The sequence below is a fragment of the Mustela nigripes genome, chromosome 11 (genome assembly GCF_022355385.1).
Source record: "Mustela nigripes isolate SB6536 chromosome 11, MUSNIG.SB6536, whole genome shotgun sequence".
Lineage (NCBI taxonomy): Eukaryota > Metazoa > Chordata > Mammalia > Carnivora > Mustelidae > Mustela > Mustela nigripes.
The window spans coordinates 3118797-3139440 of NC_081567.1; the positions used below are offsets into that span (position 1 = coordinate 3118797).

The 20644-nt window shown below is 55.3% G+C and overlaps 1 protein-coding gene across 1 annotated transcript in view; it reads left to right on the forward strand.

Moving 5' to 3' along the window:
* Positions 1-20644, forward strand: part of SDK1 (sidekick cell adhesion molecule 1) — a 510153-nt gene that overhangs the window by 414126 nt on the left and 75383 nt on the right. The window contains exons 25-29 of the mRNA XM_059414328.1: positions 583-698; positions 2042-2231; positions 4197-4295; positions 17424-17618; positions 20299-20500. Coding sequence (XP_059270311.1) covers positions 583-698; positions 2042-2231; positions 4197-4295; positions 17424-17618; positions 20299-20500 — 802 coding nt within the window. The remainder of the gene's footprint in view (positions 1-582; positions 699-2041; positions 2232-4196; positions 4296-17423; positions 17619-20298; positions 20501-20644) is intronic.

The following is a 20644-nucleotide window of genomic DNA, read 5'->3' on the forward strand; positions in this document are numbered from 1 at the left end:
TCTTGTGAAAAAGCCCTCACTGAAATGCATTGGAGAGGGGGGTGGTCCTCCAGCCTTGGTCTCTCCATCTGCAGAATGGGGCTAATAACCCCTGCCTCCCAGGGCTGTTGTGGCTCTTAGAGATGACAGTGGATCCGAGACCCCTAGGACAAGACGTGCACTCAGTGCCTAGGAAATCTTCCCTCCCGTCCCCTTCAATGCAGACCATGCTGTCCCCTCCTCACCAGCACCTCTGCCCCCTCTCAAAATACCATGTATTTTGCAGATGAACTGGTGTGTGAGAGTGATCTAAGATCAAAGTCTGCAGGTCCCACAAGTTAATATAAAAACAGACCAAGCAGATTTTCTTGCTGGGTGGATTCAGGTAAGATTGAGCTCCTAAGTACCCCGGATTTGTGGAATTTGCTGCTAATATTAAAGAGATTTACATTTCTGTTATACCGCTGCAGGCTTAATCTGATCACTGCAAAATGCTCAGAATTCATTGCTCTTTCAAGGACAACTTGATTGGGTAAAAATTGGACCTTTATTTACAGAAGCCTTTGGACTGTGGGTACCAATCTGTTTTACTCGCCTTTGCAGTTCCTTCAGCCGCGCCTGAAAACGTGTCGGCTGAGGCCGTCAGCTCCACCCAGATTTTACTGACATGGGCTTCGGTGCCTGAACAGGACCAGAATGGGCTCATACTGGGCTACAAGGTATGTTGGGGGTGACCCTTCCATGCTTAGGCCATGCAGGTGCTCCCGCGTGTCACTCCCCTAGACCAAGGAGCGCAGAGGGACGTCCAGACCTGCAGCACGAGCCTGTGTTGTGACGTTCACATCTGTTGTCTCCTCTAAACTTCATTCCCACCTGGGGATGAGGCCTGGGTACGACCTCCTAACATAGGCGCAGACAAGGCATTGATGGGAGCTGGCTGCGTAAACTCGAGCCTCTGCTTCCAGGCTTGTACAACAGGAGTACCCGTGGTGGCTGGCTCTGAGTCTGACCTGAGAAACAAGTGGGTTCGATTTTGTAAGAAGCGCTTTGCTCCTAGCCTGTGCCGAGTCAGTGCAAACTACCTGCTCACACACGGGCATTCCAGCACCGTGGGCAATCCCGGGCCATGGCGGGCGCAGGAGGGGGCGTACGCCTTTCTGCTTCTCCAGGAGCCCTTGCTGGGTTCAGTCCTACTTTTACTTACCCACGTGTGCTTGTGATCCATCCCCAGAGCGGAGGGATGGATTTTCCCGGATGTGCCCAGCAGCCCCCCTCCACCCTGGTCTGTTACACCCCACCCCACATGGCCTCTGGGCATGGGTACTCCCCACTTTCCTGGTTTCCATCCCTAGTCTCTGGTTCTCCCCACCTGTTTCCCTGGGCGTTCAGGCTGCCTCGGGCCCTGCTGGACATGGCACTGCTACTGGGCAGGTGCAGTGACCTGGGTCCCGGCGAAGAGAGCTTACCTGTGGCATCCAGGCTCCTCCCTGAGGACCTCCATCTTCCATGGCCTTCTGGGTCCCCGACTGAGGGACCCGCGCAGGAAGGGTGAGCTGTGAATGACTTAGCAAACCAGAGGCAGCTGGCAGGGCCATGGAGCAGCGCCTCCCAGGGTGCTGTGTCTGTGTGTGGGGCCCGGGATTCCGGGATTTACAGCAGCTGTCCTGAGGCAGGAGCCCAATTTCCCAAGAAGCTGGGAAACCAAGGTGGGCGGGGGGATACTGGTTCCTTCTGCCGGAGGTACACTGTCTGCGTTTGTGATGGAGGCCTCGTCCTCGTGGCCGCGGTTGGTGTAGCTACTGTCTGTCGTGTACCTCGGATCTTGTTAGTCATGGCTTGGGGTCAGCCCGCCCAGCCTTGGCCTGGGTCATGACTCCAGCTCCTCCTGCCCCGGAGACCGGCTTCCCCCAAAACACCAGTGTATGGAAACTAGACTCGTAAGCCTGGAGCACAGCTGCTGTGGCGGAGAATCCGCAGTCAGCTGGTCCTGGCCGTGAGCTGGAGGGACCCCCTCCTGGCACCCACACCCCCGTGACCGCATACGTGTACGCTGTGGTTCCAGATCCTGTTCCGGGCCAAAGACCTGGACCCCGAGCCCCGCAGTCACGTCGTGCGAGGGAACCACACGCAGTCGGCGCTGCTGGCCGGACTCCGCAAGTTCGTGCTGTACGAGCTGCAGGTGCTGGCGTTCACCCGCATCGGCAACGGCGTGCCCAGCTCGCCCCTCGTCCTGGAGCGGACCAAGGACGATGGTACGGTCACAGCGTGCTCCAGCAGCCCCAGCGACCCGAGCGCGCTGGTCATTTGTAACTTAATTTTCAAACCACTTCCACCACCCCCTCCCCCCACCTTTTCTCAGATGAGAAAAACAAAACAGGATTGTTTTTCAGTCACTGAGCGTTTATATGGCCAATTTCAGCCCGGAGTGAATTTTTACAGCCTAATTATGAACCTCTGCGAATTTCGGTCGTAAATTGAAAGAGGCCTCACAGTAAAGGCCGGGTTGGGTGGGGGCCGTAAAACGTCCAGCCGCTCCAGCTGGCGGCGTCTGCACAGATCGGGTTAGGAGCCCCCCCCCCCGCCCCGAGCCTGGGTGCCTCTGTTTCCCTGGTGCCAGCCGCTCCCGCAGTCCGCACGCCAAGAGGTCCCTAGAAGTTCGTGCCCCGCGTGCAGCGGGCTCCGTGGGCTCCGTGGGCTCCAGACTCCCCGCACCCATGCTTCCAGGCCGGGATAACAAGCGCCTCTTGACAGCTCTGTTTTTATGGAAGTCTAAATCATCAGCACATATGTTTTTCCACTTTGCAGATGTCAAACACTTAAAGGTTATCTCTTTTTACATTTTTATTGTTACATGGGCTGTAGCAAATAGTCAGGGAGGGGTGGTATATATTCTAGGGGAAAATACAGCTCTCCCCGCCCCCTCCCCCCCACACACACCTTAGGGATCAGAAGCTTCTCACAGAAATGCAACAACTCGATTTCCTGGTACACGTCTGCCGAGGTCATTCAGTTAGCCCCATGGTGGTTTGTGCTCTCCTGGGAGATGGCAGCACGCTGGGCTTGAGTCGAGGAGAGGAAGGAGCTCTGCACACTGTCCTGTCCTGGATGCAGAGCCCCGGGGGGGGGCTGGGGTCTGATGCGGGGGCAGTGGCCTCAAGGGTGTTAGCAGAGCTCTGCGAACCCATGGCAGCCTGGGTTACAGGAACGGAAAGAACCAGGGGCCTCCAACCTTGGCCAGTCACAACTGCCTCCTTCTAAAGTAGAGGCTGGAACTCACAGAATGCTTTTCCTTCTTCTCCCACAGTGCGATTTCCACTCCCGCAGTTCAGTGTGATCCCAGTGATGCAGCTTGGGGACAGGGCAGGGGACAGAGGCCACATAAGCCTGCTGTTGAAATTCGCATAATTGCAGCTGGTCCTGGCTTCTGAACCTATACCCTCCTTACATTTATGTTACCAAACACAAGGGTCACAGATTTATCTAAACCACAAGTTTAAAATTTTAAATACTGTTCTCTACTTAATAGTGAGAGGCAGAATTCAGCAGCCTCAGATAGATAATCCTATCTCTGTGTTCATTGTTCTGAGCCCCTTGCCTCTTACCTGGGAATCTGTTCAGTTACAACAAGAAGTTCTGGACTGGCCACTCGCCTCCCCCTTTAAGTAAATATATTTACAAGGGCCATGACACCGGTAGGCAATGGCACCACGCCACACAGAATTATTATACATGTTTGTGCACATCAACTCTTAATTTTCTAAGACGATGCATAGGGGAATAATCATTCATTGTAAACATGGGGAGGGACTTTAGGCCATCGGATTTATCTAACTCCTGGTAGCAGGTGTCAAGCCCCCGAAAGGATTCAGCCCACATTGGCAGAATCTTGACCTTGGGCCTGGCACACTTGCAGCCTCACTCCCCTTGCACTCACGGGCTCCCAGCACGGTCTGTGAGCACCACTTCTGGAGGCTGGAAAAGCAGCTGAGCTGGGTTCTAAATGAGGTGTTTTCTCAACACCATTAGGGGGCCACATGGAGCCAGTTAGATTCCAAAATCCATTTGTGGCCTTGGAGCATCTGGTCCATGAACAGAGTCACCCATGGTCGCAAACACTTGGCCAGCCCACAGAGCCCTGTGTAACGTTGTAACCTCATCACGTGTCCCTGTAGCCCCGTATCGACACCTGGCTCACAGGTTTCTTTTCCTCCCTCCAGCCCCGGGCCCACCAGTAAGGCTCGTGTTCCCAGAAGTGAGACTCACATCCGTGCGGATCGTGTGGCAGCCGCCAGAAGAGCCCAACGGCATCGTTCTGGGTAAGGAAGCGGCTGTGATTAAAGAGATCATAGCTCAGAGGAAAATAGCAATTACATTGATTTCATCTGGTTTTTATTACACATCAAAGAGGTTGAACCAAAAAAAAAAAAAAAAAAAATTGTGCCTGCCGCCACCCGGCACTTTCTGTGTGAAGGAAAGCAGGGTACCTCCTCTGTCCTGTAAGCTGTGTGCTGAGGTTCCTTTGCAGGTTGAAATTTACATTTTGTTGGCCCAGAACATCTTCCATTTGTTTGGGGTTTGCAACAAAACCATCTGTCTTTGGCCCTTCCTTCAGCTCTGAAATAACCAGGCTGTTTCCATGGGCATCTGGGAAGCAGCCGCCTCATTCCTCATGGGAGCCAAAGACCCGGGTTTCCCTCCCCAGTTCTGGGAAACATCCTTGGCTGCCAGGCCCTCACCTCATCCTTTTAAGAAGTTTCCAGAGTGAATTGTGTGCCTTGGGTCCCCGGGAAATTGTTTACTTTTAATGTTTTGTCCAGGGAGGCCTCTCGGATAGCATTGATGAAAAGCCTTAATTTTTTTTAGTTCCCCAAAGGCAGCAAGTCTTTTTTTTTTTTTTTTTTTTTTAAATCAGTTCCCTCATTTAGTCACCCTTTCTGCATGACGAATTCAGGGCCTCTCCCATGCACGGCGTTGCATGCATGGTGGGCCATAAGGAGTGAACAAGAGGTGCCTGTCCTTGGGATATGAGTGGCTCCTGGCACTGTCAGGGAGAGGCACGAGAACACGAGGACCATGCAATATGACAGCTGACCAATGGCCATTCACGAGATGCCCCGCAATCAGGTCTCCGGGGCTGAGGGGCTCGCCACAGACGGGAGACAGCCTTGGGGCTGGATCTTGCTAGAGAGTGGCCTCTGCAGCCCTGGAGGAAGGGAAGAGGGTCACCCACTCACCAGACGGAATGCCACGTGCTTGTGGCGGTGTAGACAGACCCCAGCCTGGAGACGTGGGCTGGGCCGGCCTGGGGACGGCCTGGTCGGGCCGGCCATGCAGGGAGTGCCCAGGGGCCCAGATGGGTGACATCAGGCATCTAACAGCCAGGACCCCAGGCTGGGTCTACTCTCCAGACCCAGGCCAGCATCCAATAGGGTGTTTCCCCAGTCCAGACTCGCAGCAGACCCCCCTGTGTGTCTGCTTATGCACTGGGTGGTTACAGGAAGATTATTGGACTTACAGACAGGTAGTAACAATCACCACTCATACCCGCCAGCTTCTGACATAAGGATTCTAAGATTTGGTTTGAAAGGGGGTTTTACTTCATTAAAAAACACTTTTTTAAAACATCTGTGCTGAGGGCAGTAGGGAGTCACCCCAGGACTTTGAGCAGCAAAGTGACATAATCAGGTTTGTCTTTTAGGTAATAACTACACAGAGAGGCAAATATTTTTTGAGTTCTTGCTTCATGAACACAGGGAGGACGGAGCCTGGGGCGTGCCGACATCGTCTGCTGCAAGGCTGGGGCCCTGCTCAGTCTCTCCCTTCCTGGTGCCATTCCCAGGGTTGCTGGGTGGAATACTTAGCTAAGAGTATTTCTGAATTGGGTGACCTTCAGAACTACAGGTTCTTGGTACCTTAATACCACAATGAGCCACAGAAGAAGCTGCTGGTAGAATGTGTATTTTGGATCCCGCCAGATGAGACAGGATTGCAGACCCCTGTTAGGCCCCGTGCCTTATGCTCCAGACCGGGGCAGGAGATGGTCCACGGAGTGCATGGCTGGGCCACAGGCCTCCCTGAGCCCCCTTAGCACCATGCCAACTGCTGTCTTTCCTGGACGGAACTGGGCTAAACGTCTGATGACCCAGGGAGCAGCCCCAGCTTTCCACGAGACAGGAAATCTGGAGCACAAAATGTGAATTCTGACCTGTCGCAGTACCCAGAGTCTCCAAGAAGCAGAGTCTCCCCAGCCTGCCGAGGAGGGAGGCCCTGTCCCCACTCCCCCAGGCCTAGCAGCCCCTGCCCACCCCCAATGCTCCCGCTGAGGCCTCTGCCCTCCCCCGGGCCAGCCCTGTACTGTACTTGCGGGTCCTTTGCCCTTCTGTGCCTCTAACGTCACATTTGATGTCGTCTCCATCTGCAAGCTCCCTCCACGCCTGTCCCTGCCTGGTCGTGCCCACTGTCACCATGCAAGTCTCACTGTCCAAAGGTAAAATCTTGTCACTTACCTCAAAGGGCATTTCTAACGTTTGTTCGTCTGATTGAAAAAGCGCTGTGAACAGAGAATTCACACCACGATGAGATGGCATTTACAGCATTCAGATTTAGAGCCCTAGAAGGTCGGATATGACCCAGGAGAGACAGGGACATAGGCAAACATACACACACACACACACACTCAACATACTCCTGGAGAATGATCTGGAATGCCTGGGCGAGGGGAGCACTTCTGTCCCTGAATCCCAGAGGCCTTTCCCGTCAGGTCATAAGCCTGAGTTCTCACAGCTGTACCCAAGGAGACATGCACGGGACACTCCTGCCATGTCGTGTTTGATGAAAGGACACCCGAGTGTCCATCAGTCAGGCCACAGAAAGGTGTGTTGTGGACACTTTCCACAGCAGTTAAAGGAATGACCAAGGCCTACATGAATCAGCATGAGGAAGTCTCACAAGCCTGTTCGGGGGGAGAATACACCCAGTGGGAGAAGGTTCCCGCACATAGAAACCTCCATGAGTGTGATTATCACCATTCATGGGTCCACACGGTCCGTGCACATGTGAACTCAAGGACAGGAATACACCCCGAGTTGAGAAGGGACGTTGCCTCTGAAGTAGATCTGGTGGGGCCACAGGATGGCCTCAACTACCCCGTCTCATCTTCTCTCTTATATGAAAAAAGAAGTCCAATTTGGCAAAATGTCTAGATTTATTCAAGTTGGTACGATGAACACTTGGGTGTTCCATCTTTATTATTCCCAGCATTTTCTCTATATTGGAAAGATTTATAATAAAAAAGGACAATCATAAGATAAAAATAACACATTCACTCTAAACTTTGAAAAAATAGAAAATTCAGACATGTAACAGGAAAAAATGAAAATCACCACAATCCCACTTCCCAAAAAATAATGTTAATATTTTTTTCCAATCATTTTTCTAAACTTGTAAGCACAAAGTATTTCCTACTTAGAAGGCAGCCTCTCCGTCGTATTACAAGTGTGTTTAGCGACGGTGACCTGCACATGTCCCTCCTGCCCCGTCCACCACGGCCAACCGCCAGGACCCCCAAGGGATTTTGTGTTTATCTCTTCTTCGGTTTTCTATAAGATATTCCTAGAGTTAAAGTTAAGTTTAAAAATCTAATATCATGGTTGCCTGTTTTTAGACTTTGCTCTTCTCTTCCCACGTCATGAATCTTTCCTGCGTAGACACCCCACTGTCTGTGTCTGCACACACCTGACCGGGATGTATGCAGCATCTATAGTGTCCTGGCGCTTGCCCCTGGGTGCACGTGTGGAAGGGTCCCCAGCCCCAGATGAGCGCGCCCAGCCTCGCAGGTCTGTTGGCTGCTCCCATCCCTGGGCTGCCCATGGCTTCATCTCAATTCTTACTGTTCTGTTCCCTTTTCAGTCTCTGATTTCTCCTTCTCGCTTGCTGGTTCAACCATGCACTTAGGTTTTTATTTCTTGATACCATATTTATTAGTTTGAGATGTCTTTTTTTTTTTTTAAGATTTTATTCATTTATTTGACAGACAGAGATCAAAAGTAGGCAGAGAGGCAGGCAGAGAGAGAGGGAGGAAGCAGGCTCCCCGCTGAGCAGAGAGCCTGACGCGGGGCCCCATCCCAGGACCCTGGGATCATGACTTGAGCTGAAGGCAGCGGCTTTAACCCACTGAGCCACCCAGGCGGCCCAGTTTGGGATGTCTTAACAGGAAGTTTTTTCAGGACATCTGGTTTACCAGATGCCGAAAGCAGACTTTTCTCTGTATACTTAAGTGCTGCTTGGATGTCCAAGATGCAAATATATTCATCCCAAAAATGTTATGTTGAAATGCAAATACATTATAATTAAAAATTTTTTAAAAATATGGATCATGTCCCAATTGTGCAGTGAGAAATAACGATGTGACCGACGTCCTTAGAGGTGAATCTTAACAGCATTTCTGATGATCTCCTCAGGATGCAGGCCTGGAAGCAGATTAACTGGGAGAAGGTGCTAGAACATTTCCAGAGTTCTTCCCCTACATGTCACACTCTCCCTTCAGAAATGCTGTGTCTACATAATAAACTCATGAATCCTGGGTATCCTCCCCTACTCTCCCCTGGGTTTGAAGCACCACACTCTGGACAGGCCAACAGCAATGTGGGCAAGCTTGCAGACTCGGTAGCCCAGGCCGATGAATTTAGGCACGGGACTGAGGCCTTCTGTGCCTCAGTTTCCCTATCCCTCAAATGGGAATAACACATTCCCTTATAGTGTTAACTGAGTTGTGCATGAGAACCTTAGGACAACGCCTGCCACGTGGTAAGCATTCAACAAATGTTTGCTCACATGCATGTCTATTTAGTATTTCATTATGTCTCCTGGACTGGAGAATTCTTTCTTGTCCCCCAAGTCTTCGCCCGGTGCCCGCATCTAGCTGGTCATCCCAAGCAGAGGTTTCACACGGACAAGACAGGAGAAGAACCAGAAAGGGCAGAAGTTGGATTCAGGCTATAAGGGACATTCAAAAGTTTGGATTTTGATCTGTAGTCCCTGGGGGTGCCAGGTGGGGGGTGGTCACTAAAAACCAGGTAAAGAGGGGTGCCTGGGTGGCTCAGTGCCTGCCTTCGGCTCAGGTCATGATCCCAGGGTCCTGGGATCGAGCCCCACATAGGTCTCTCTGCTCAGCAGGGAGCCTGCTTCCTCCTCTCTCTCTGCCTGCCTCTCTGCCTACTTATGATCTCTGTCAAATAAATAAATAAAATCTAAAAAAAAAAAATAAAATAAAAAATAAAAAAAAATAAAAACCAGGTAAAGAGAGAGCATCATTTAATACCTCGTGCATTCTGACCATGGCAAAGCAAAGGTAAAATAGTGCTCTGTCTACCCATAATGCAGAAAAACACCACGTCCGAGCGTCTTCTGTGTTAATGGCCTTTAGTTATAACGGTAACAAATGTTGTCTGGGCAGCCCGTCACCTGGATATTATTACAGCTAGCACATCAAATTGCAGATGCCGTAGGAAGGATGAGAAAACAGTGCCTGAAGATTCAGATCAGTGTTCGAGGGAGAGAATGGGAAACATCTTTTTCGCACCACTGGCTTCCCACCCAGAGACCTCGAATCAGTGCTCCTGCTCGGGGCGCATGTATGAACTCCTCCCCAGCCCAGGCTTCGGTAATCTATATCAAAACATGCTCTTGCATTTCCAAAAAAGATTAACAGCATGAAACAGCACCAAGCGCCTGCAGGGAAAAACACTTGCTTATTTGCGTAAATATTTTACTGTGGAGAGCTTTTAGCATTTAGAGCCTGCCTTTGGGGGACGTGGCGGGAGCCCCCTGAGCACGGTCACCCTCCCTCCCTCGCTGGCGACTCCGCTCTCCCTTAAATGCTGCCAAGCTGACATGTGGCATGTGCTCTTTAAACCCACGCGGGGCTGCCCGCACACACACCAGAGCTTCTCCCCACCTCCACCTGCCTGCCGAGGGCCTAACATTTACCCTCAGCTTATTACGGAAGGGGGTGCCAAGACTCTGCTGAGAGTTAGGATCGCAAGGGACTGTAATCCCTGTTTGCAAATACAGTTTTGATCCATTGTTGCATTTGTCTGCCCCCGGCCCTCACGCAGATAAGCCGTAGAGCCAACAAGCCATACGGTGCCTGGGCTGGGCCTTCCAGGGGCCATTCTGTGGCTGTGGGCTCTCCCAACAAGTCGTGGGTGCTGGCAGGGCCATCACCGCTCACACCCACCCACTAGGCTACGGAGGGGGTTAGCAGCACCTTGCCCCATGGGTGGCCTTGGCTTCAGGCCCCCAAGCGGGCCCTAGAGACGCACCACTGAACAGGCGACTCTCAGATGGGGGCATTTCGCTTGCCCAGGATGCATGCAACTCAGGAGAAGCCTCCCACCCCCCAACAGGCCGTGCGCAGCTCCCCCGGAGGGCTCCAGGTGCGGTCGACAGTCACCCCATCTGAGGAGGCAGCTGAGACCCACCCTCCCAGGAGCCACACACCCACCCCAGCAGGCTCCCAGCACAGAAGCATCTTAGAACCTCCTCCTGCATCTCCAATAGCAAAAGGTTCTAGAACTGGTGTTGGGCTTGAAACACACACCCTTTCCCGATTCTGATTTTCAGGATGCGTGTTTTTTTCCCTCTTCTGGGCATGTTCAGAGCTCGCGTAGTTTCCATCTTCGCCTTGGATCAGTGCGGCTCATACTTGGCCTTGCTCCCCGGAATGCCTGTATGATCATAATTCACCCATAACCTTACAAATCAGACTTCACTCGGGCCGTGTTTCCCTCCTGGTATTCATTCGGCTTGCCCATTCTTTCCTAACCCCCAGCGCAGCCTTCTGCCCTTATGCCACGACACCCAGCACGCTTATGTCCCTGATGGCACTCGAGCTGTGTAATTACGTAACTGGCCTTTTCCACCATGACACTATCTCCCGTGATTCCCAACAAATGCAGGAACCGGTACTTGGCTGCTTCCTTCCACACTTGTGCACAGGAAAAGCTCTCCTCTCCTGCCCGTTGAGGCTGTAGCATTTTTTTTTTCTTTTTTCTTTTTTTTTTTTTTTTTTTTTTTTGAGGCTGTAGCATTTTAAGGACGTTTGAGGTGCCCCGTCTTTATGTTCACCAGGCCACAGAATGAGGACTGGGGGACATCACCCTGACTTGAGGGCAGAGAAGAGGAAAGGACATAACCCCACGTTGAGGGACTTTCTCCCAATAGCTCGTGTTAGGAGCCGGAACAAAGGCAGAGCTGACAAGCCGGGTTTCCCGCAGTTGCAAAGGGGCGACGCTGGGCCTTGCTGTTCCGTGTGTTGCTTGAATCAATGCCATGGCTGCAGGAAGTGGGCTTTGTGGGCTCCGTGCTTCGGTGGCGGAGGAGCCCAGGACAAGCCCGCCGCAAACACCCCCTTCCCGCTCTGTGCTGGTAGCGCCTCGGGGGGCAGGTCTGCGCGGTGCAATATTCCAGCCAATCCAAACTCACGCTCCTGAAGGACAAGAATGAGGCTTTCCAGATGTGGTGAGAAGACACGAATGAAAAGCCTGCACCTGGAGTAAAATTGGTTTTGTTTCCGTTTCATAAGTGTAGAAAAATGATAACAAGCAGTCCCTAAGACAGGAACAGTGACCTCGAGGTGGTGGTAGGTGCCATGTACGCCGTTGGCCCTCAGGGCCCCAGCATCGCCCCACACAACCTGGCCTGCTGTGTCCTGGGGCCAGCAGGGCACTGTGCCCGAAGGCACTCTCTGCTCTGGGGCCAGGCTCCTGGGGAAGTTGCCTGCCAGCAGTGCAGGCCCATAACAGGGTTGGGGGGTCACTGCCATAACCCCTGCCACACCCCCAAAAGCAGGCAGAGCCTTGAGGGCCCAGCAGGGGAACTGCTTCCTCGCACCATCTGTGAGCTTCCTCTGTCTCCTGGGCTCGCCTCCCCAGCAAACTCTTCACCCTGGGTTGTCTTGGAGCCGACTGGGCCCCTCAGGACTCAGGCAACAACATCCATAGAACAGAAAGTGTCTGGTGTGAGCAGAGCCCCCGGCTGTCAAGCCCCTGCCCCTGCATAACCAGCTCCGTTCTCCTCTCCGGGCCGGTGTGGCCAACGGTGACCCACAGCGTCCCATGGCATGTGACATGCAGAGGGGCCTGGGCCTCAGGCCACCTCCCATCCTGACACACGCTCTACCCCTCCTTGGTGCTCCGGGCCCCAGCAGCTGAGGGCTCGGGCAGGGGGGGGGGGGGGGGGGGGGGGGCATTCTTCTTGGGTTGTCATGTTCCTTCCATGCCTAGCGGCAGCTTGAACTCCAAACCCTGCTGCAGGGGTCCCGAACCCACCACCCTGACCTTATTCCTGGTGCAGGTATCCCAAGCCTCCTCCAGACAACCCCAGATTTTCTGTCTGCTTTCTGAAACAACCCATCCTTTCCAGAGGAACCCTGGCCTCGGAGTTCCTGCTTCTCTGCTGTGCTGGCATCCGCCCCTGGGCACTGGTTTGTGCCCCTCCACTCCCCGTTCCCAGATGCCTTGCCGTCCCTCAAAATCTCCTTGCAAATGTCCTGTGGAATGGCCAGATTATTTTCCACTTGTCTCTCTTTTCTTCAGATCATCAGAATTCTACCATTCTAGAGCAGGAAGGAGCTGGGGAAGCAGCAGACCCTCCCCACCCCGGGCACAACGGGGCTCCCACGCTGCTCTAATAAGTGGGAGGTGCTAATAAGTAGGGCGAGTTTTTGCTTGATGCAAAACAATGTAGGGCTGAGAGCTTCTCCCTCTTCCCTTCTGGGTCTTACAGCTGGCCAAAGAATTAAGCTGACAAAAGGTGAACGGGAGAAAAATTTAATTTTGTGTGTACAGGAGTCCCAAAGATCGGAGGCTCAAAAGTGACCAAAGCAGTCTGTTTTTTAATGCCTTTGAGTTAAAGAAATAGTGAATTGGTGAGGAGTTGGCAAGACCAGGAGTTTGGGCTTGGGGGTCGACTGGTGAACAGGGTTCTACAGCCACCTTGGCCCTAACCTGTCCCAGGCGGGCGACAAGGCTGCTCTCTTCCTCCTGGTGCATCAAGGGGGACTGACGTCCTGTGTTCAGGGGGACAGAGGAGTGTCTGAGCGTCCCTCCGGCGTTGGCCGTTTCTTAAGTAACTTTAACCCAAAATAATCAAGAGGCGAAAATGGCATATTTGGGGGTGGCCTACTCTAACTCTGCTTCAGGGGCTGGAAATGAGAAACTGGGAGTTGCGCTGGGGTCGGCCGAGGTGTTGAGGATGGAGGAATGGCCTGCAGGCCGCAATCTTGGGCCCCTTGGGGGGCCAAGACCTGTGCGTGCAAGGCGGGCTGTCGGCCCGCTCCAGGTGCTGGGGTAGCGTGTGCAAGCAGGTGGTCCCTGTGTCTCCCTGCTCCCTCGGGCACAGGCGCGTGTTCTCACATGGTGAAAACAGCACCTGCTCAGCTCCTCCCACCTAGAAATCCCATGTGCCCTTGCACGGGGCCCAAGCCCCAGACCCACGTACATCAGCCTGCTTCCGGTGCAAAGCAAATCTCTGTCTCTTTGAGGAGGGCTGGTGTCTCTGCATCACGAGGAACGATATTCAGATGGCCGAACTCACTGACACCAGGTCCCACGTCATTCTTGAGGTTTTAAAAATGTTATGTTTGCTCATGTTCTTCTAGGTAACGTCTGTGTCTGTCAGTGTGGCCTCTGGGCTTCATTGTAAAGGTCAGTTTGTCTTTGCAAAATATCTTGCCTTGCTTTCTTTCTCTAGTTGAGGGAGATGCGTATGTTAATGTCACTGGTCAGTCATTAACGTGCTTTTTGTTCTGGATGCAGACAGCCCTCCTCCACATGCTCGGGGTGGGCGGGGAAGGGGTCACCACCAAGGCCTCTGGCTGACACCGGTCCTACAGGAGGCTCGCTTCAGCCCCTGTGTATGGACCACATCCCCAAGCAGGCAACATGGCCTTGGGACAGCGGCTGCCTTCCCTGAAAGCTTTGATCTGTCCCGTGCGCCGCTTTAAATCAGCTGAGCAGGCATCGCTAGTCCCCCCACCAGCCTTGCTGCAAATCCTGACAACATAAAAATAATAACATGACTCGTAACAGCCAGAGAGAGGCATCCTGAGGTCAGAGTGCTTTAAGAGCGTTGATTTACATAACTTTTACAGCCCCGGGTGAGTTTCAGAGCCGAAGTTCAGAGTTAATAGCTCAGATAACAGAGCTAAACGCACAGACCAGCAGGGAAAGAAAAGCAATACTGTAAGCAATCAGCCGTGTGTGACTGACAAGCTGGGGGAGGACGTATGCCGACATCACCCCATTACCAGGGTCAAGTCCATGGGTGCTGTAGGAGGAATTAGGGACTGATTACCTTGTGGAAATCATGACCGTCAGAGGCGAGGACATCGTGACACTCGGGCATGGGGAGGAGAAGGGCCACAAACAGATGCCGAGACTTGTGAAGGGCCAGACCTGTGGCCGAGTGAATGCCTAGCCAGGGGTGCTACCGAGGAGAGCCCGGCACGGGGCAGGATGCGGGCCCAGCTCGTGCACACTCAGGCAAGCTCGTGCACACTCAGGCAAGGACGAACGCGTCTCCACGGAGGCCTCAGCAACCCTGTGCTCTCCGACACTCTCCGGAAAGACACCCAAGAAGCCAGCAGAGCCAACCTGGCGGGCTGGGGCCTGGGCAGGAAAAGGTGTCTTTAAGCTCATTCCTTACACTCCCATGTTATTTGTGAGCTGTGTGAGTGTAATACAATTCAAGAGTAATGACGAAACATTGCAATAGAACATCTTAATGCCTTCATTAAGAAAAACAAAAGCAGCTTAAGGAGAGGAATTTTCCAAGATGAATGCAATTGCGAATTCCGGGACAGGAAACCCCGTTCTGTCCAGAAGACCGCTGGCCAGGGACGCAGTCTGGGCCCCGGAGCACAGGCCACTATCAGGCAACGCGCACAGAAGGCCTGAACTCAGCATCGGCTCTGTGCCCGGATCAGTGCGGAACGCACAACACACAGCAAACTGGACAGGTGTGGCAGGGCCGGGGTGTCCCTCCTACGTCTTGGTCCATCCCCAGCTCCGACGGGCCCGAGCGGGAGTCTGACCCATGTCTGTCTGGGTCCCGTCCCTGGCTGCCCTCGCATTCACTGCCCTTCCCCGGAGCTGCCAGACCCAGCAGGTGTGCGGGTGAGGCCCAGAGGTCTGGGGGTGAAACTCCCTGGAGGCCACGTGACCAAGGACAATCCAGAGCGGCAGGCAGAGGAGCTGGTGGGAATGCCGAGTCCTGCAGCCACAGAGGATGGGGAACTGCCTACAGTCCTTCCTTTGTGATCACTTTACAACCTGGAATGAGTGTGCGTGATGCTCAGCTGGTACTGGGTCCCAGCTCCCCTTCCCTCCCCTCCACTCATGGTCGGCACCCTCCCTGCGGGTCAATCCAGGCCACACAGCCCCCTCAGGCAGCCTAACATGCGGAGACCCAGGGGGCACAGCAGAGAACTCCCAGAGCCTGAATCGCACTCTGGGCAGGTGTGCTTTCAGAGCATGTGCTGGTCGCACCCCACATGTTATCATCCCTCAGACATACCCTGGTGTGCTGCAATGCATGGTCTCCAGCAGCCAGGACTGGGCAAGGGGACTCTCCCTTTGCTGGAGGATGGGGGCAGATGTTTTCTCTTCACAGGAACAGTATCACTCAGAAGAAAGTGGGACTGGCTCAGGGCTCCCAGCACAGCTCTGCTGGCGGCTTCTTATGTGACCTCAGGCAGACCACTTACCCTCTCTCCGCTTTGTGGCCACGTGAGGATTCGTAGGTTTCCTGTCCTGACTGTTGTGAGGGCTCAGGGAGCCAGGAGGTCAGCAGGAGAGCCCCTTGTGGTGGCTACAGTGACCATGGTGTCCTCACCCTTAGGAGGCAAGGTGTCCAGGACTCTCCAAAGGCTTGGGACCAGTGTCCCAAGGCACCAGAGCCCCAGACACCTCCACCTACAATGGGGCCAGGGAAAGAAAGGTAGGAAGAGGGTACAGAGAAGCTCAGCTTGGCTTCTCTGGGCTGTAGGTCATCAGTCCCTAAATGGTAAAGGACAGTCGTCTATTAGAACACCCTGGCCAGAGGCTAGAGGGCAGCTGGTCATCCTCGGGAGGAGAAGGAACCACAGGGTCCTGCAAACAGCAGGCCTGTGAGTGGCCGTCATTGTGGACCAGGCAGGGTGTGCCCGACCCCTGGTCTGCGTGGCAATGGCAGTGACCTACAGTGGTCAGCAGCTTGATGCTGGGTGCATGGAACCATCCCTCCCAGACTCATAGCTGGCCAGTTGGGGCTCCTCGTGTTGTTGGATGAATGACGAGCTGGGAGCTGGGAAGACACCCATAGGCCTGGGCCCCAACTGAGCCAAAGAAGGTGCGAGAAGGACAGCAAAGGAGTGGGGGCGTCTCACCCGGAGAGGCGGGAGGGCAGCGTGGAGTTCCTGGGGCTTGGTCAGTGGGCGACTGTCCCGCCCCCAGGAAGCCAGCCGAGCCCGAGCTGGTGGAGGACAGAGTCCAGCTCTGCTAGCCGCGTCCCCTGGCCCAGGAGGTCCTTGCGTCACCAGAGCAGGCTCGCTGTCATCCGTGTTGGTGGAGGCCACCGTGCCCCACCAGCTCTGGTGTTAATCAGGGCAGAGCACAGCTGTCGGTGCCGGCGGGGAGGCCACGCGTGCTGTATCCCAGGCTGGGGCTGATAGTCGGCGCTGCTTCTTCAGACGTGGGCAGAGGGGGTCTCGGTACAGCCTGGCTGGGTGGCTCGGTCGTTAATAACATCTGATCACCCATAATCTCTTGATAATCAAGGAACTTTAGGAGCCCTTCAGAGCCACAGAAGCCCCCCAGAACAGATGACATGCACCCCACAGCCTCCTCAGCAGGAGGGGGATTACATGGTGGGGAGCCCCCCAAGTCGGGGGCCATGTTGGGGTTTCCTGGGGTGTGGGCACAGAGGAGGGGCTGACAGCAAAGCTGGGATCTGCGGGCAGATAAGGGAGGATGACCAAGAGGAAGGACATGTAACCATGGGAGAAGGGCGCCCTTGGAGGACCGTTCCAGAGGGAGGCACTGCCCTTGGCCCTGTGAGGGGAAGGGAGGTGACAGGAGGAACAAGGAAGGACAGAAAAAGCGGGAGCACTGGGCCTGCCCCTCAGGAGCACCAGCTGGTTCCCGCCTCGTCCTCTGGGCTCCAGCAGCCGTGGGGAAGATGAAACTGTTGCCACATCTTGGGGGCAGGAAGAATGAAGGGGAATGAGGGTCATGGGGGCCCAGTGTTCCAAGGCTCCGTCCGTCACCGCGACGTTTCCCCTTCTCAGATGCCGGAGGAGGAGGAAGGACATCGGGGAAACAAAGCAGAGTGGGGGGTGGCGGGAATGTGGGGGTCTGTAGGGGGGTTGACGTGACTGACACATGGCCCTCCTGCCTCACCCACAGGGTACCAGATCGCCTACCGCCTGGCCAGCAGTAGCCCCAACACGTTCACCACGGTGGAGGTGGGTGCCACCGTGAGACAGTTCACGGCCACCGAGCTGGCCCCAGAGTCTGCGTATATCTTCAGGCTGTCAGCCAAGACGAGGCAAGGCTGGGGGGAGCCGCTGGAGGCCACCGTCATCACCACTGAGAAGAGAGGTAAGACCCAGGGCCCACGTCCACTGTCGTGGAGCTCCGGGGCGGAGAGCTGGGCCCGAGCGGGAGTCATGATCTTGCTGGGCCACAGCTTCCCAGGGCAGACCCTGCACCATAGAGTGTCTACACAGCCCGACATTTACCGGACAGGCAGGAACGTCCCTCTCCACTCTCAGAGAGGTTGTGTAACTGGCCCAGAGTGGGTCTGAGTCACCACATTTGAGGGCAGCTCCCTGAAGCGAGGCACCAGGTCTCTGATGTTCCTACCCATGTACCCCACTGAGCAGGTGCTCAAAAAACACATCTACTACCAAGCGGTCCTGCAGAGATCTGTCTTCATGGACACTGCTTCTGTTCCCGGCTCTGGTGAGGTGCTTGTTGTACATTGTCTTGGTTTATTTTCACCAGAGCGTGGCAAAGGAAGTGCTGTGAGCCCCCGTTCTGCAGAAGAAGTGGGGCCCAGACAGAGTCAGCTATTGGCCAGGGACGCAGCTGTGGGACAGGGACATGGACACCCTCCCCAGGCCCCAGGCCGCCTCTTCCCACAGCAGTCTGCTGTGGCTTCTCATCTCAGCAAGCCCCTGACATGCCCTCCAGCCTCGCTCTGGGATCTGCCTCAGCAGGCTCCCTCCCCAGGGCCACCCTAGCTCTAGTCCCAGACGTCTCAGTAAGAGGATGACAGGAAGGCACTTGCTTGGAGAAATGACCTGTCCTACCTCCCATCTGGGAGTCCCCAAGCACCAGGCTCTGGAGCTGTGTGACTTCAGACAAGGCCCTTCCCCTGTCTGTGCCCTGGCACCCACCCGGTGGCCTCTTGGGAAGTACGAGGGCCAGCACGGTCCGCAGGCCTCTGGGGGCAGAGCTGGTGCAGCGCCCACGCTCAGAGGGTGAGCCCGTGTCCCCGTGGCCTGTGCAATCGCTCTAGGACATAATCTAGAGCAGACAGTCTAAGGGAGGCATGAGATGAATCGAAGTGCTTGAGAATCAAAGGGCCAGTCTGAAACCTACGAAAGGTAGAAGGCAAAGGAGGCTGTTGAGCGCTGAGCCCTCACCATGTTCTGGCCACGCTCCAGGCAAGGCAGCCCACTTCTCTCTCTAATTCCCACACAAGCAGGCCAAGCAGGTGGGGCCCACCAAGGTCCGGCGGCTGCTCGGTGGCCACCCCGGCTAGAACACCCGGCTGACCCTTCCAGTGGCCAACAGAGGGACGCTAGCATCACCTGTCTGTGGCTTTGGATCTTCCAAAGGCTCCATCTTCCGGGGGAAGACCAAACCCTTCAGCCCACTGTGAGTCCCCCGACACCAACCACTGAGCCTCAGTCCCCCAAGGACGATGACAACTGCACAGCCCCTCTAATGACAACAGTTACCTCTACTGTTAACTGGAGGACGGAAGCCTGGGAGTCACCGGAGATGCCGGAGCGTGAAGCTGATGGAGAGACAGAGAGCACACTCGGGGCCCTGGCTATCAGCACAGACACTGTCTAACCTATGGTCCTGGCACAGGGTGGCAGCTGGGGGTGGGGGCTGGCCAGACAGAGGACAGGCCGCAGGAGAATCCCTCCTGCCCAGGTCGTCCAGCTCCTCCTTGTCTGGGTCATGCTCGGGGCCCTAAGTGCCTCTCGCAAAGGCTCCTGCCTTCTTCCTCAGAGTGGATACAGCCCCAGAAGGGAATCTGGCACTTTCTAAGTCCCAGGGAAAGACACAGGTTTGCTAATAGTTTGGTGTGACTTCAATCCAGATGGAAGCATAAACGGGCGTGCCTTTTAGGAGGCATCCCCGGTCCACAGCAGGTCTGCTACTGATGGGGCTGGGGGATGCACACCCACGTCCCAGCCTGTACCCCGACCTGTGCCCCGATCACCCGCACCAGCTGCCTGGGGCCCACAGGGCCAAGGGGCTTTCTTCCAGGGCCCACTGACCCCCCCATCCCAGCAGAGCTTTGCCCATTGCCAGATGCCCAGGCTGATGAGGGGACGCAGGCCTGTTGCTCCGGGTGAGGAGAACCGGGCAGCCCGAGCGTGTGTTCCCAGCGGAGCACAGACCACATCAGGGGGCAGGGCTCCCCCCACTGTCACCACAGGGCCAGCCAGCCGTCGCTGCTTTATTACCCACAACACATTCTCAACAGGATCGATAATCTTCATGATAAACAATTAAACAATTATTCCTCCCTCTGTGGATTTTCTCCGCTGCAATCGATGGGGTAAGGAGACGCGTGATGGAAGTGATCCGAGCTCAGGAGCCAGGTCCCGGCCCTGTACCCTGCATCCCCAGTCACCAGCGCTTTGGGCACAGAGCAGCTCCCCGGGGGAGCTGAGTGGGCCTCTGTCTGTGCTTAGGCCTCGCGGTGGCTTCCAGGGAAAGGACTTCAACAGGACAGATGCTCTGAGCCCAAGACCGGAGGGAGAGGATGTCTCTCGAGACTCCCCTGGGGACGTGTGGTCGTTGGGGAGCACGTGTGGGTTCACCCTCCCGTCTGACTGTCTGTCTGCTGTCTGAGAGAGAGCAGCGCTCCGGGAGCAAGCCAGGGTCTCCAATCAGCTCCCGCTGGGGCGGGTCCGAGCAGCCATGGCCCCGGAGTCCACTCCCTCTCCTCGGCCCTCTCTGCCCTTGCCCGCAGGGAGCCTTCCGGGAGCAGCAGTCTCTCACGTGTCCCCGCTCTGTTCTCTCTCGGTTGCAGAGCGGCCGGCGCCCCCGAGAGAGCTCCTGGTGCCACAGGCCGAAGTGACCGCACGCAGCCTCCGACTCCAGTGGGTCCCGGGCAGCGACGGGGCCTCCCCCATCCGCTACTTCACCGTGCAGGTGCGAGAGCTGCCCGGGGGCGAGTGGCAGACCTACTCCTCGTCCGTCAGCCATGAGGCCACAGCCTGTGCTGTCGAAAGGTACCCAGGGGCAGGCGGGCCCTCCGTGGGGAGTAGTGCAGGGAATCTGGGGGCCAGAGACACAGCCGGACAGCTCCCCTCTCTTCTCTAGCTCCCTGTACCAGGGACCAGGACTCCCCCTCCTGGAGCCCCTCCAGCCTCTGC